General features: G+C 34.8%; 2 protein-coding genes across 3 annotated transcripts; one reads left to right on the top strand and one right to left on the bottom strand.

Moving 5' to 3' along the window:
• Positions 1–524: 524 nt before the first annotated feature.
• On the top strand, positions 525–3,910 carry LOC136226597 (LIM domain-containing protein WLIM1-like). The gene is made up of 5 exons (XM_066015173.1): positions 525–798; positions 2,813–2,909; positions 2,984–3,027; positions 3,113–3,196; positions 3,470–3,910. The coding sequence occupies exons 1-5, from the start codon at positions 661–663 to the stop codon at positions 3,713–3,715; spliced, it is 609 nt and encodes a 202-aa protein (XP_065871245.1). The 5' UTR covers positions 525–660; the 3' UTR covers positions 3,716–3,910.
• Positions 3,911–4,086: 176 nt separating this feature from the next.
• Positions 4,087–11,759, bottom strand: LOC136226374 (uncharacterized). 2 transcript variants are annotated; one of them, XM_066014828.1, is made up of 18 exons: positions 11,506–11,759; positions 11,085–11,147; positions 10,179–10,272; positions 9,938–10,046; positions 9,819–9,857; positions 9,428–9,511; positions 9,273–9,334; positions 8,914–9,016; positions 8,010–8,150; positions 7,482–7,550; positions 7,335–7,391; positions 7,004–7,267; positions 6,813–6,896; positions 6,394–6,504; positions 5,728–5,798; positions 5,237–5,458; positions 4,998–5,091; positions 4,087–4,730 (listed from the first exon to the last, which is right to left on the bottom strand). In XM_066014828.1, the coding sequence occupies exons 2-18, from the start codon at positions 11,143–11,145 to the stop codon at positions 4,419–4,421; spliced, it is 1,977 nt and encodes a 658-aa protein (XP_065870900.1). In that variant the 5' UTR covers positions 11,146–11,147; positions 11,506–11,759; the 3' UTR covers positions 4,087–4,418. The 2 variants fall into 2 exon arrangements, with proteins under 2 accessions (XP_065870900.1, XP_065870901.1); XM_066014829.1 differs by lacking the exon at positions 11,506–11,759 and having other exon boundaries at positions 9,938–10,041; positions 11,085–11,114.
• Between the last annotated feature and the right edge of the window lie 599 nt (positions 11,760–12,358).

Genomic DNA, 12,358 nt, shown 5'->3' on the forward strand with positions numbered 1-12,358 from the left:
GCCAATTTATTTGGCAAGAGACCGCTCCTAAGACTCGAATTCGTGACCTCTTGGTCACACGACAACAACGTTTACCGTTGCGCCAAGGCTCGCCCTCAAGGAGTAAAAAACACTCTTTTCAAAAAAAAAAAAAAAAAAAAAAAAAACACACACACAAGTACAAATCCGATTAATCTCCACTGATCTCCGATTAATCTTTAAGACTTTGTCCATCCGACTAGCAACTAACATTTTTTACAACCTTGCCATGAACTTGTGAATTTTGCGTCTTTGAGTTAGTTTTTTCACGAACTTAATAAAACTCACGTCTCATGTCTGGCCATTTGAAACTTAATTATATATTAAGTCATACTTTTCTATTTTACCCCCCACAAAGTTGCTTTGAAATGGGAACAAAATGATGAGTAGGAGGACAAAGGCAATCCCATCAAGCATGTGCAATTAAGTTTCCTTTTTAAGTTACAATCAATTAATTCACCAAAATCAATTCTCCTCTTCTTTTTCCATTTACAAATAAATATATGATGTTACTGCCCTACCAGTTCCTCTATTTTATGTTAACAAACAAGGCACAATAAAACAAGAGAAACTCAGGCTAACCCCTTGCAAAGAACAGAAGCAGGATAGTAATAATCCTTAGGGTTTGTTTGGATAATAGCAATGGCTGCCTATGGAGGAACTCAACAAAAATGTATGGCCTGTGTCAAAACTGTTTATCTTGTTGATAAGTTAACAGCTGATAATAGAATTTATCACAAGGCCTGTTTCAGATGCCATCACTGCAAGGGCACTCTCAAGGTACGTAACGTAACACTAACATCTTCGTATATATTTTCGTTTTCTCCGGTTTGTTATTCTATAGTGACGGAGTTAGAATCAAATATTCGGGAATCAATGGACGAGAATGTATTAAAAATTAGGATTTTTTTGGACTAAGAATCAGTAAAAACGGATGTTTCCGTCGCAGATTCCATCCTTATGCCAAATCTGCTACCGAACAAAACTATACATTTACAACGCAAATTCCCGTCAGTAAATATAATTTCTACCCCGCCCTATCCGCCCTGTCTATTCTATTATTTTCATTTTCTCGGAATTGCTATTCTACAGTGGCAGTGGTAGAATAAAATACTTGGGGTCAATGACGAAAATAGTTAAAATTTAAGATTTTTTTTTGGATTAAGTATCGGCGACGGTTATTTTTCCCAGATTTCGTAACTAATGATAAATTCATTACAAATTCTGAACAAAATGCAATTACCACTGAAAACTATACATGTAGTGACAAAACATTTCATCAATAATCTAATTTCCTTTATTTCTCACCTAATTCGGGAATCACGAAGCGCGGTGATGGATCTAGGATTCACTTCTCTTATGATTTATGGATGCTAAATTGATATTTTTGGTGTTTTTACATAAAAAAAAAAAAAAAGTTCAAATAAAACCCCTGTGGTTTCACTAATTTTCAGATAAAGGACTGTGGTTTACTTTTTGTCAAACGATGACTGAGGTTTTCAACTTTAGCAAAATAAGGACTTTTTCGATTGATACTATTAAAATCACCCTTAACAACTTCAAAAATGACATATTTTAAGAACTACTAATATTCTAAGCAACTTTAATTCTTCAACTTTTTTATTTCGAGATTATTTAGATGATGTTTGGTAAAGAGAGAGAAAGTTAATGTTTAGAGAGAGAAAGTTCCAAAAAAGATGATTTTCTAAAATCGAAAATGTAGTTCCATAGAAAATATGACATTGAACAACTTTAATTCTTGAAAATTTTCATTTTCAGGTCGTTAAAGATAGTTTTAATAGCATTATTAAAAGTGCGAAACCTCAGTCCTCGTTTTGACAAAAAGTAAACCACAGTCCTTTATCTGAAAATTAGTGAAATCACAGGGGTTTTATTTGCCCCTAAAAAAATTAAAAACCCGTACACAATTTTTATAGAATCTTTAGCGTTTTCTAACAACCAATGGGTGCTCAAGACCCTCAAACCCCGCTCTGGATCCGTTCCTGACAAAGTGTAAATCTGCCCCTGCTATTCTCTTATTGTCTTTCTTAATATTTATTTCGATTTTCTTGGAATCACTATTTTACAGTGGCGAAACTAGAATAAAATATTTGAGGTCAATGACGAAAGTATTGAAAGTTAAGATTTTTTTGGATCAAGTATCAGGGAAGATTATTTCGATACCGATGGAAAATCCACTACAAAAACTGAATAAAATACAATTACCGGCGGAAACAATACATATAGGGACAGATATTTTGTTGATAGTATCTTTTCTTTATTTCTCACCTGAGTTGGGGGTCACGAAGGATAAATCTGCACTTGCTATTATTTTCTTGTTCCTTCGTTTGTTTTCATTTTTCGAAATTGCTATTCTACATTAGCTTAGATAGAACAACAATGAAAAAAATGTTAAAAATTAAAGATTTTTTTCTTATTAAGCATAAGCAAAGATTATTTCTATTAAAGATTTCATCACTGATATCAAATCCACTTCAAACTCTGAGTAGAATGAAATTATCGACGGAAAATATACTTTTAGTGACAGATATGTCGGTGGTATATAATTTTTTCCTTATTTCTCCCCAGAATCGAGGGTCGTGGAGGGTAAATCCGCCCCTCCCCTAATATTCTATGATACATTCTGAAAACCATACAATATCTAATTATCAGACTTCTAATACGAAATCTAAAGTAACCGGAATGGTATAAATAATTTTCATTCAAGCCGATTTTAATTGAGACGTTAAATTTTTCTGGCATAATGTTAACAAAATTTTATTGATTTTTGCAGCTTAGTAACTACTGTTCTTTTGAAGGAGTTCTATACTGCAGGCCTCACTATGACCAACTCTTCAAGAGGACTGGCAGTCTTGACAAGAGTTTTGAAGGTAATTTATAAACTCTTCATTTTTAATCAATTTAATTTCTCACTTTTTTCCTCTACCATTAATTAAATTTTCAGGAACACCGAAAATTGCAAAACCCGAAAAAACTATTGATAACGAGGTAATTTAATTAAATCCTGAATATTTCTCAGAAAAATTGTTTAATTAAAGTTGTTGCTGCTAGCTAATCAGTTTGAAAATGACAGAATGCAAGCAAAGTATCAAATAAGTTTGGTGGCACCAGAGAGAAATGTGTTGATTGCACTAGGACTGTTTATCCTATTGAAAGAGTATGTAAATTCTATTTCGGCTAATCGTTTAGTTTTCGATTTGTGTTGATTAAGTCTCTGATCTTTCTATATGATACATTGAGTTCTCGATCAATTGAAATCTCAACGGACCTTTTGTGATTGTTGTCTTTCATTTCTGCATCAGCTTAATGTATGCATTTATAAATGATCGAAGAGCTCAATGCGTCACGTTGAAAGATGAGAATCCTAATCTAGAAAACCGAAACGATAATTTTTTTTTCTTAATTTGAATCTTTGTAAATGTGGTTGAAGGTTACAGTGAATGGAACACCATACCATAAGAGGTGTTTCAAGTGCAGTCATGGAGGTTGTACAATAAGCCCATCCAACTACATTGCTCATGAAGGAAAACTATACTGTAAGCATCACCACATCCAACTCTTCAAGGAGAAAGGTAATTACAGCCAACTCGAGACCGAACGCCAGCCGATCACTGACCCGAAGCCAATCCTTGCCACGCAGCCGATCACTGCCACGGAAATCGCTGCCGAATCATGATGATCAGCTAATTCAAACAGCTTTCATGTTCATAAATTGTTTCTCTGTTACGTGTTCTTGTTTTTTTTTTTTTTTCTATTTGTAAGATGAGACCTGATAACGGCTATTTTCTTGAGCTTTTTCTTGTGGCGTTGAACGAGATAAGAGACGAAGTATGAGTTCAAATGCATTTATCTAAATTTCTTTGTCAATATATCTTTAATAAGTGTTTGTATTTCAATTTGAGCTTAGTTCATCTATATACTCTTACATCGGATAATCTAGTTTTTGATTAAGATACGTAAGGTGTATCTCCCTAGCTTGTTGATCAAATAGCGCCAATGTTAGTTCGGAAAATCAACGACGATCAAATATGAAGGCTGAAACTAGAATAACAGCTGAAAGAACTTGAATGCCATTGAATTGCAGTAAAAATACCAAACTGTACATAGTTCAAGCAACTCACCCATCTATACAACACACAACCAACCCCTCTTTCAAAAACCATTGGTACAACAACAGTTTTCTTATGTATAATCACAAGATGATATTTCATAGACTATAATGCACAACAACTGGATTTGTTTTTTCTTTATCTGGTGCTTGGTCATTTTCTTAACAAGAAGATATCCAATTCTAGCATCCCGAACATACAGGAACGGTTAGGAATCACGATTTGAAATCAGATGTAACAGACGGAACCAAGACAAAGGAGAGAACAGAATCAGCTTCCATCTTGGAAACCTTTTCTGGTTGGACTTTCTTCTAGTATCTGAGCTGCAAGTATCAGTAGTTCCACCATCTCAAATCCTACAGCAGATACTGAATCCATCTTCTCGCTGCTAGCGCGCCTGAGAGAATCACTTGCATCAGTTCGGGGACTTCCGCTGTCTGAGGTGTCATCCGTCTCGGCAGCCCAACTAATTGGTAAGGAGCTGCCTAAAGCAGTCTTCAAAAGTTTGGCCTCGGAAATGATACCACGAAGAGCTTCTGCCGTGTTAAGATCAGTATCTTCACAAGCAACAGACTCCTTAACCTATGAAGTTCATCATGTCAGCAACAGAGCAACAAATTATTTCAAACTAAGCAGGAGTAAGTAAACCTTTATCTAAACTTCCATGACAATATTTGCCATTTTGCCCCTGTATTTCAATTTTTGGCTCATTTGACCCCTGTGCTTTGATTTTTCTCAAAATTTAATCACCGAGAGACTGTCCAGTAAAGAAAACCTCTCGATACCACAAAAAGAAAACCTTAATACCTAAAATGCAATTTTTCACATAGAGGTGCATGAAAAGAGTACCTTTAGAACAGCCAAACGAAGTCTATGAATTGAAGAAGTTAGATGATCCATACTTTCCAAGCTCTCCTTCAAGGTAGCATTTTCAATCTTCATCCTGGAAAGGAAAAAGAGAAAGTTAATTACTTTATATTGATCTTTTGAAAACTGGGTTCTAGTATAAAGAATGTAGTCGAGGGAGGAGAGGAAAAAGTCGCAATACAAATTTAAACTAGTTTGAATTACTTAAACTAAGTACTTACGTTGCAAAGTCTATGTTATTGAATCTTTTGCTGGAGAGAATCCCTTCACTGTTCAGTTGTGCTTCCTCTTCACTTCCACCAAGATCAGATTCACCGATCCAGCGTTTCAGATATGTCTTCTTCAGCAGATTTTTTAACCTTCCATCTCTGTCATAAGGAATGAGCTTCTTTCCCCCAGTATCAGCCAGTGAATTTCCTGGCTGTATTTCATGCCCGGTTTTCCTGAAAATTAATGTGGCTAAATCATCAGAAGTTTATCAGGCATTCGCCTTCAAGGGCATTGTCTTGTATTAATCACACATTATATGAAAACTTGAGAAAATTAAGAAAAACTCCGTAAGTTCTAGCTTAAATAATAATCAAGGAGAATCACCAAATTAACTGAAAATGTTTTGAGCTTTCCAATAATGAAATTTACAACAGAAACCAAAAGCATTTGCAGAAACATGTTTAACAATATATTATAATTCACAGAACAGAAGAAATCGTACTCTTGAAACTGTTGATATTCTTGCTTTAACTGTGCAAAATCCATCAGTGCTTTTACTTTTTCATTTGTAACCTAAAAGAAAAATGACATTAGTGCAGCCCATCAACAATTAGACAAAGAAATAAAATGCGAAAAAGCAACCGAATTATCACTGGAAAGATATGAGTAATATGAACTTCAAACCAGGATGCACATATTTCAAAAGGATATGACACTTCAACCTCATACTAGAACATCTTTAGACACAGTAATAGGGAAATTTATCAAGCAACACTTCTTAAAGGAGATTTTTTTACATTTTCGGATTCTGTGCCAATGTAACAAATCAAAAAACTGAAAGCCCATATATACCATGCTCTGTACTAAAATTAACAATTGTATGGTTCCAAGAGAAGCTTAATATACACCATCAAAAGAACAGGCATTTTCGGGAGACCAAAAAAAACCTGAGGGGAAATTTTTTGTTTGTGCATTTTCTATTTAGTTTCCCGTTCTTTTATATTATACATAATCGTGTGGAATATATAGATAATCTAACACGATTATGATACGTCAGTCCGAATTGCCACCCCTAATAATAGTATGTGATATGCACAACAATCAAATAACTGACCAAAAACATGTTCCAGCACAAAAAGTGCAAGCAAAAAGTTTTCACAGGGATTACTTGCAACAAGTTTCTCTGAAGCTCCTCCAGTTTTTTCTGAAGAGCTGCATTTACATTTCTCTCCAACAGATGTCTTTCTTCTTGTTGTGACAAAAGCAATAACGCTGCAATCTGACAAAGTCAATTGAGCAGAAAATACAAGTATTTCAAAAGTTTAGTGCATGGTCAACTGAAAACATTCAAACATAGAATACAAAGACAACAACAACAACAACAACAAAGCCTTAGTCCCGAAATGATTCGGGGTCGGCTAACATGAACCATCCTATAAAACCGTGAAATTAAGTCGTGTCAGCGACACAAATTCGCTCCCTCCACTCCGTCCTATCCACTACCATATTTTCCTCAATTCCCAGTATCAAACATAGAATACAAAGATGAAGAGAAAATTGTATGACAAATGTCACCAAACTGCACACCTTCTCCTGCATTGCCTGTGCAAGGGCTTCAGACAAATCGCCTTCTCCTTTAATCATGGTATCCGATAAGCCATTTATACTTTCCTGCAGCAGGTAATCAGAATGTTGCAAGAAAATTAAGGAGTTAGTAAGGAAAAACGTATGACAAAGATGTATATGACAAGAAGCTGCAAGGCTAGTAGTTGTCAGACCTTATATGACAAAGACGTCTTAATGTCATTTTTTATTTGTACATCTTGACATTCATTTTCCTGAAGATTTATGGTTCTAAGAGAAAGGCCCAAAGCCTTCTCTCCGTTGAGATCGATTTCTCCAACCTTTTCTTCTAGCATATCAACAGTCGATTTCATATGCAATCTTCCCTCATTTAGTAAATTCATGATATCAACTCTGTGCTGAGAATGGTAATGGCGCAACTCTGTTATACCGGTCACTAACATTTTGCCCAAACGAATCTGCATAAATCAATACATTAAAAAGTAAATCTGGCAGTAATCAAATCTAAATTAATTAGTGTACCACCTGCTTATTTTCCAGTGCACGAACTTTTTTCTTCAAGTGCTTTTCTATTTCCAAACCCTATATGCACAAGAAAACCCAGAGTTAACAAATGAACAGCTGAATATTCCATTTGCAAGACAAAACAGAACTTGACCAGAAAATTCATACCACCCGTAGTTTACTTTGAAGATTATCCGCAGATCTCCTCACTTTCTCCAGCTCTTCTTCTAATGCACTCTGTCTGATGAGAACGTTAATCAAGTTGCATACAGAAAATATACTCTTTTTTTTACTCTAATAAAAATACAAGCTTAAGGACTAGCTCAAGAACATAAAACCTAAGTTTTGGACCAGAAAACCAAATCAATTAGATTAGGTAAGGTAAGGTAACGTAATAGGTTCAAATTTTAATTCTGCAATCTGCAGAAACTAAGGAATTCGAATTGTTTTTGTCATGTCCCTTTCTAGGTCATGAAATTAAAGGACATAAGAAAAATAAGAGTAGGGGATTTTGAAATGCAAACAGGTGTAATATACACGGGAAGAACACGACCATGGCTAGATACCAGAAAAGAAACAGCCATATATTTGGAGAATTCTTGAGCAGCAAGAAGACAATCCCATGTAAAATGACATACACAGAAAATGATGAATATTGTGCTTGAGGAACAACGGAAAAAGGTCTTGAAAACTTACAATGTATTTAGAGGTGGAGGTATCATTATAACTCCAAAATTCTGTTGAGTCATGTAGCAGACATGCACATTTATCATCCCAGCTTGTATCCTCAAATCCTTCAAGTGAATGTTGCCTGATCTCATAGAACTTGTTGACTAACTGCAATTGTAGAAAACATTAATTGAAAGAAAAGACAGGATAAAAAAGAGCAATGTCTATAGAAGCTTAAAGTAGATACGGAATTACAAATGTATTATTGAATTTCAGAATTTGATCCACTATATCATATCCAGTCAATAGGAAAGTTAAGCGATATACGTCGCTGTCATTCTAAGGGAAATAAGAGCAATTTAAATACACATTGATTCGCATCTTTGGAAGATATATACATACATCAGTACAGGTTCCATGTTATTTTTGAACAATCATTCTTTTAAGTAAATATCACATTATTGTTCTATAAATTTTTTGTAAATGAAGGAAAGAATGAAAGGATAATATAACAGCTCTCCTAAAGCGACTCAAAAGGCAACTAGAAAAGGGAACATGACAACAGGTTCAAAGAATAACAACCCAAACACAAATTGCAAAAACTCAAAGAAACACCCTATTAAATACTCTGGAAGCTTATGGAAAACATAAATCATCTCATCACCCCGAGACAAATTAAAAGGAAAATTCATATTTTCAGAGATTTATCCATCTAAAAGTTCCAACAAACTCCAAAAGGAGAAAAGATTTGAAGAGCTTTGGCATATTTCTCCAACATCAAAAATAGCACTAAGGGCGTCGAAAAGGATAGCAGGTGGTTTATTTTAACTCTTGCATGACAAATCTACACAATTCAACTACATTCTTGTTACAGCCTACGAATAAATTTCCTCACTATAATAGGCTAATGGAAACCAAAAAAGAGAATTACTTTCGTGCAAGTTTCGTTCTGCTCTTCTTGCTTTGCTAGATCAATCTTCAGTGCATCATTCAGTCTCTTCTGTTCAAGACAATCCGAGGTGAGCTCTTCTAACCTATTTAAACATGCACCAATTAATCAATTGTACGAACTTAATCAACTGGAACTTAATGTAAAAAGAAACTCTTTTCAAATGTGGAAGTAAAGTCTACAATCCAACTGCATGCATGGAAATTTCAATTAGCCCCGTCTTTCCATGATGTCTGTAACTAATTAACCACTTAAAATCACTGTGATTAGTAGAAAGAACAGTTTGCCATTTCTGCACCTCCCAAATGCTAAGATTAAAACAAACTAGAGATGGATAGTACCTGTTCTGAAAATCATTAAATTTTTGGGACATGAGCTCTTCCTTCTCCTTAGCCTTCTCAGCCTGTCTCAAATTTTTAGAGAAATTCAAGCTAAGAATATGGCTATTCAGAAAGCTTCCTTATAAAGATAATCAAATTGAGATAATTTTTATTACCTCCATTATTGAATGATCACGCTCAGCAAAAGCAGAAGCTACACAGCCTTGGAAAAATTTAAGCTGCTTCTCTGCCTCCATATTCTGGAACCAGGAAATGAAAAGTCACGACCAATCATGAAAGCACAATTTCTAATGTTGATAAATGTGTAACATTTTACTCATTTTCAGCAAAACAAAAGTCAGAAAAACTAAGTGTTTCATGTAACATGATTTATGTAGCTTGACAAATCAGCTAATCCGGTCAGTTATTACTGTTGTTGATTCACTTCACTTGATTTATTCAAGGGGTTGTTTAATCATTCAGTGGACATAACTTCCAAGGGGAAAAACTAAAGAAAATAATAGAAGCATGCACTATGAGCACGGACATGGGGAAATAGAGAAAGACCTTTGCAACTTCAGCTTGATGAAGATCTGCTAGTTGGCTCTGGACGCACCAAAAGAAATGCATAAGCCTGTAAGCAGTTCTGCCTAAATGTCTTAAATAAAAAAAGAGAAAACTCTTACTTTGATTCTATAAGCCTCTGAAAGTTCCTCTTGAAGATTTAGACTCTCCCTTGTGCAAGAAGCTAGCTTCTTTTTCAAGTTCTCAATCTCCTGCTCCAAGCTAGCTGTCCTAATAGGGCATTAATTTAATACACTATTAAACCCAAACAACCACACATGCATCTTATCCTTCCCTACATAGAATGATATGTACATGATCCCGTGGACAGAAAAATATGTATCACATAATGTATGTATGCACCTCTGGAAATGCATTTTAGTTGCGATAACAAGGTAGCTAGGTCCCGCTTGCTGCATACACAATTGTTCTATATCTTTGTGCAATTCACCACGCTCTGCAAAACACAATGAAGCAGATATAATGGGCCAAAACACAGTAGATATAATACCATACAAGATTGAATGAAAAACCAAGAACATGAAACTTAGCCCCAAAAAGAAAGCCATAACAAGACTGATTTCATATATGTCAGACAATGTCTGTTGCAGTCCCAGTCTATCTTATGAACAAATAATTATATGAAAAGTACATCAATTGCATCTTAATTACACTAACTTAGTTACCAGTTCTATGGCAAAATTCTAGCGCATAATGTTATAAAATAGTATTTATGAGAAAACACTAGACGCTCTGGTACTACCATAAAAGTTCTTCTTTATGACCCAAAGCTCACAAATTCCAAATTGAGTTATGAATACTGCTTCTTTCGACACAACCACAAGTAAGGCTGTGTATGATAGGCAATCCTTCTCGAAGGCTCGCAAAGAGAGAAGCTCAGGCTCTAATTGCTAACGAAATAACTAAAACATCCCAGATTGAACTGATCACCGCACTCCGAAAGTAATAGAAACAACTAGCTGTTATTATGAACCACCAAAATGTGACAAGCAACCAACAAACTTTTAAGCGGAAAGCTACTCCTCTATGCAATTATCACGTTATAAGCAAGAAGGACACGTAAATCAGAACGAGCATCTGAAATAACATTCAGTAAGAACCATAATGCACATCTTTCTAATATAAAATTCTATTTGTTTAGCATGTCCAAGAACCAATCAAGTGAATGTCAGACCCTTCATAAATCCAGTTGAATCACATAACAAGAAATACATTGAAGGACTATACACAAATAGAAGCATAACTTACCATGCTCTAGTTGCTCGATGCGAGCCAACAAGGACTCATTTGAATTCAAATTGACATCCATATCTGAAGAAAACAAAAGGCTATTAAATTTCAACTAATTAAGATAGTTTGAGTAACAAAAGCAATAGCAGAATCCCTAATCACAGTAAAAGCATAAAACCAATTCTCAAGTAAAATATACAGAAATTTACTGCATAATAAACAGAGACGGACTTCGAATTCAAATAATACCAACAATTAAAGAAGAAAAACAGAAGACTGTGAAAGCTACAATGGCCAGTGAGCAGAATTTCTCTACCATGTATATTAATAATAAAAGAAGATGAAAGAAAAAGTTCCTTTCTCGAAAAACATGAATATTTTAAAGGAAAAGCACAGACCATACGGTGAAAGAGAGATTGAAATTACGGGGAGTACATACCTGAAAGTTATTGGGTGAAGTTAGAGAATAGGAGAAACAGAGAGGTAAATTGCAGGAAAATTAGAAATTAAAGACCCAGAATAGAAATCAATTTTGCTCGTCAAAGGGAGAGAAGAGTTTCTCTCCCTTCCTCCGGCGCTCTATCTGGCTCTCTATCTCTGTTTCTCAAACTCCAACGACCAATACCTTGAGCGAGAAGAGGCGTCTTGTGGTTTTCTAGCTGGCAATTTCGTTTTTCTCTGTCTAGTTGGGGATCAAAAGTTCCTTACTTGGTCTTCCTTTTTTAAGGTAACGACCAGAGGTGGAAAATTAAATTACTAAAATTATTTACGTTCTATGATTTCAATTTTATTAATTATATTTTGATATTGATTTTAACATATTTAATAAATTCTTGCTTAAGAAACATATTTCATAAATTCTTATTAAAAAAAGCAAATTCAGTTAAAAAAAACAAATTCAATAAACAAAAATAATTTAAGTATTTTTTTTTTTTTTGAAAAATTTAAGTAATTCAGACATGCAAAGTGTCGTGGCTCAACTCGTTGACACCGTGTGACATTTACTTTTCCCACTGTAGGTAAGCCAATCAAGAGTTATACCTCACAATATATGCAAGAGTCACATATACGGATTAGGGACGAGTCGTAAACTGGGGAAAATAAGGGGAAAAATTAACACTGATGACACCAATCACACATAGCAGCAAGTAACAACAACACAAAAATGGGCACGATATATGAATAATGCACTGATGATTTTATTAATCTAAAGACATCAATAATACACCCTCAATGCCTCATCAGTAGTAGTTGAGGGCCACTACTGATGATGGGAAGAATCAAGGCCAATC

Source organism: Euphorbia lathyris, chromosome 4 (genome assembly GCF_963576675.1).
Source record: "Euphorbia lathyris chromosome 4, ddEupLath1.1, whole genome shotgun sequence".
Lineage (NCBI taxonomy): Eukaryota > Viridiplantae > Streptophyta > Magnoliopsida > Malpighiales > Euphorbiaceae > Euphorbia > Euphorbia lathyris.

Coding starts and splice junctions, on each gene's coding strand:
- LOC136226374 (XM_066014828.1), bottom strand. CDS start 11,145: ATGGATGTCAATTTGAATTCAAATGAGTCCTTGTTGGCTCGCATCGAG. Junction 10,047..10,178: donor ACTAAAATGCATTTCCAGAG/GTGCATACATAC, acceptor ATGCCCTATTAG/GACAGCTAGCTTGGAGCAGG. Junction 9,335..9,427: donor GTGATCATTCAATAATGGAG/GTAATAAAAATT, acceptor AATTTGAGACAG/GCTGAGAAGGCTAAGGAGAA.
- LOC136226597 (XM_066015173.1), top strand. CDS start 661: ATGGCTGCCTATGGAGGAACTCAACAAAAATGTATGGCCTGTGTCAAA. Junction 799..2,812: donor ACTGCAAGGGCACTCTCAAG/GTACGTAACGTA, acceptor TGATTTTTGCAG/CTTAGTAACTACTGTTCTTT. Junction 3,028..3,112: donor AAAAAACTATTGATAACGAG/GTAATTTAATTA, acceptor TGAAAATGACAG/AATGCAAGCAAAGTATCAAA.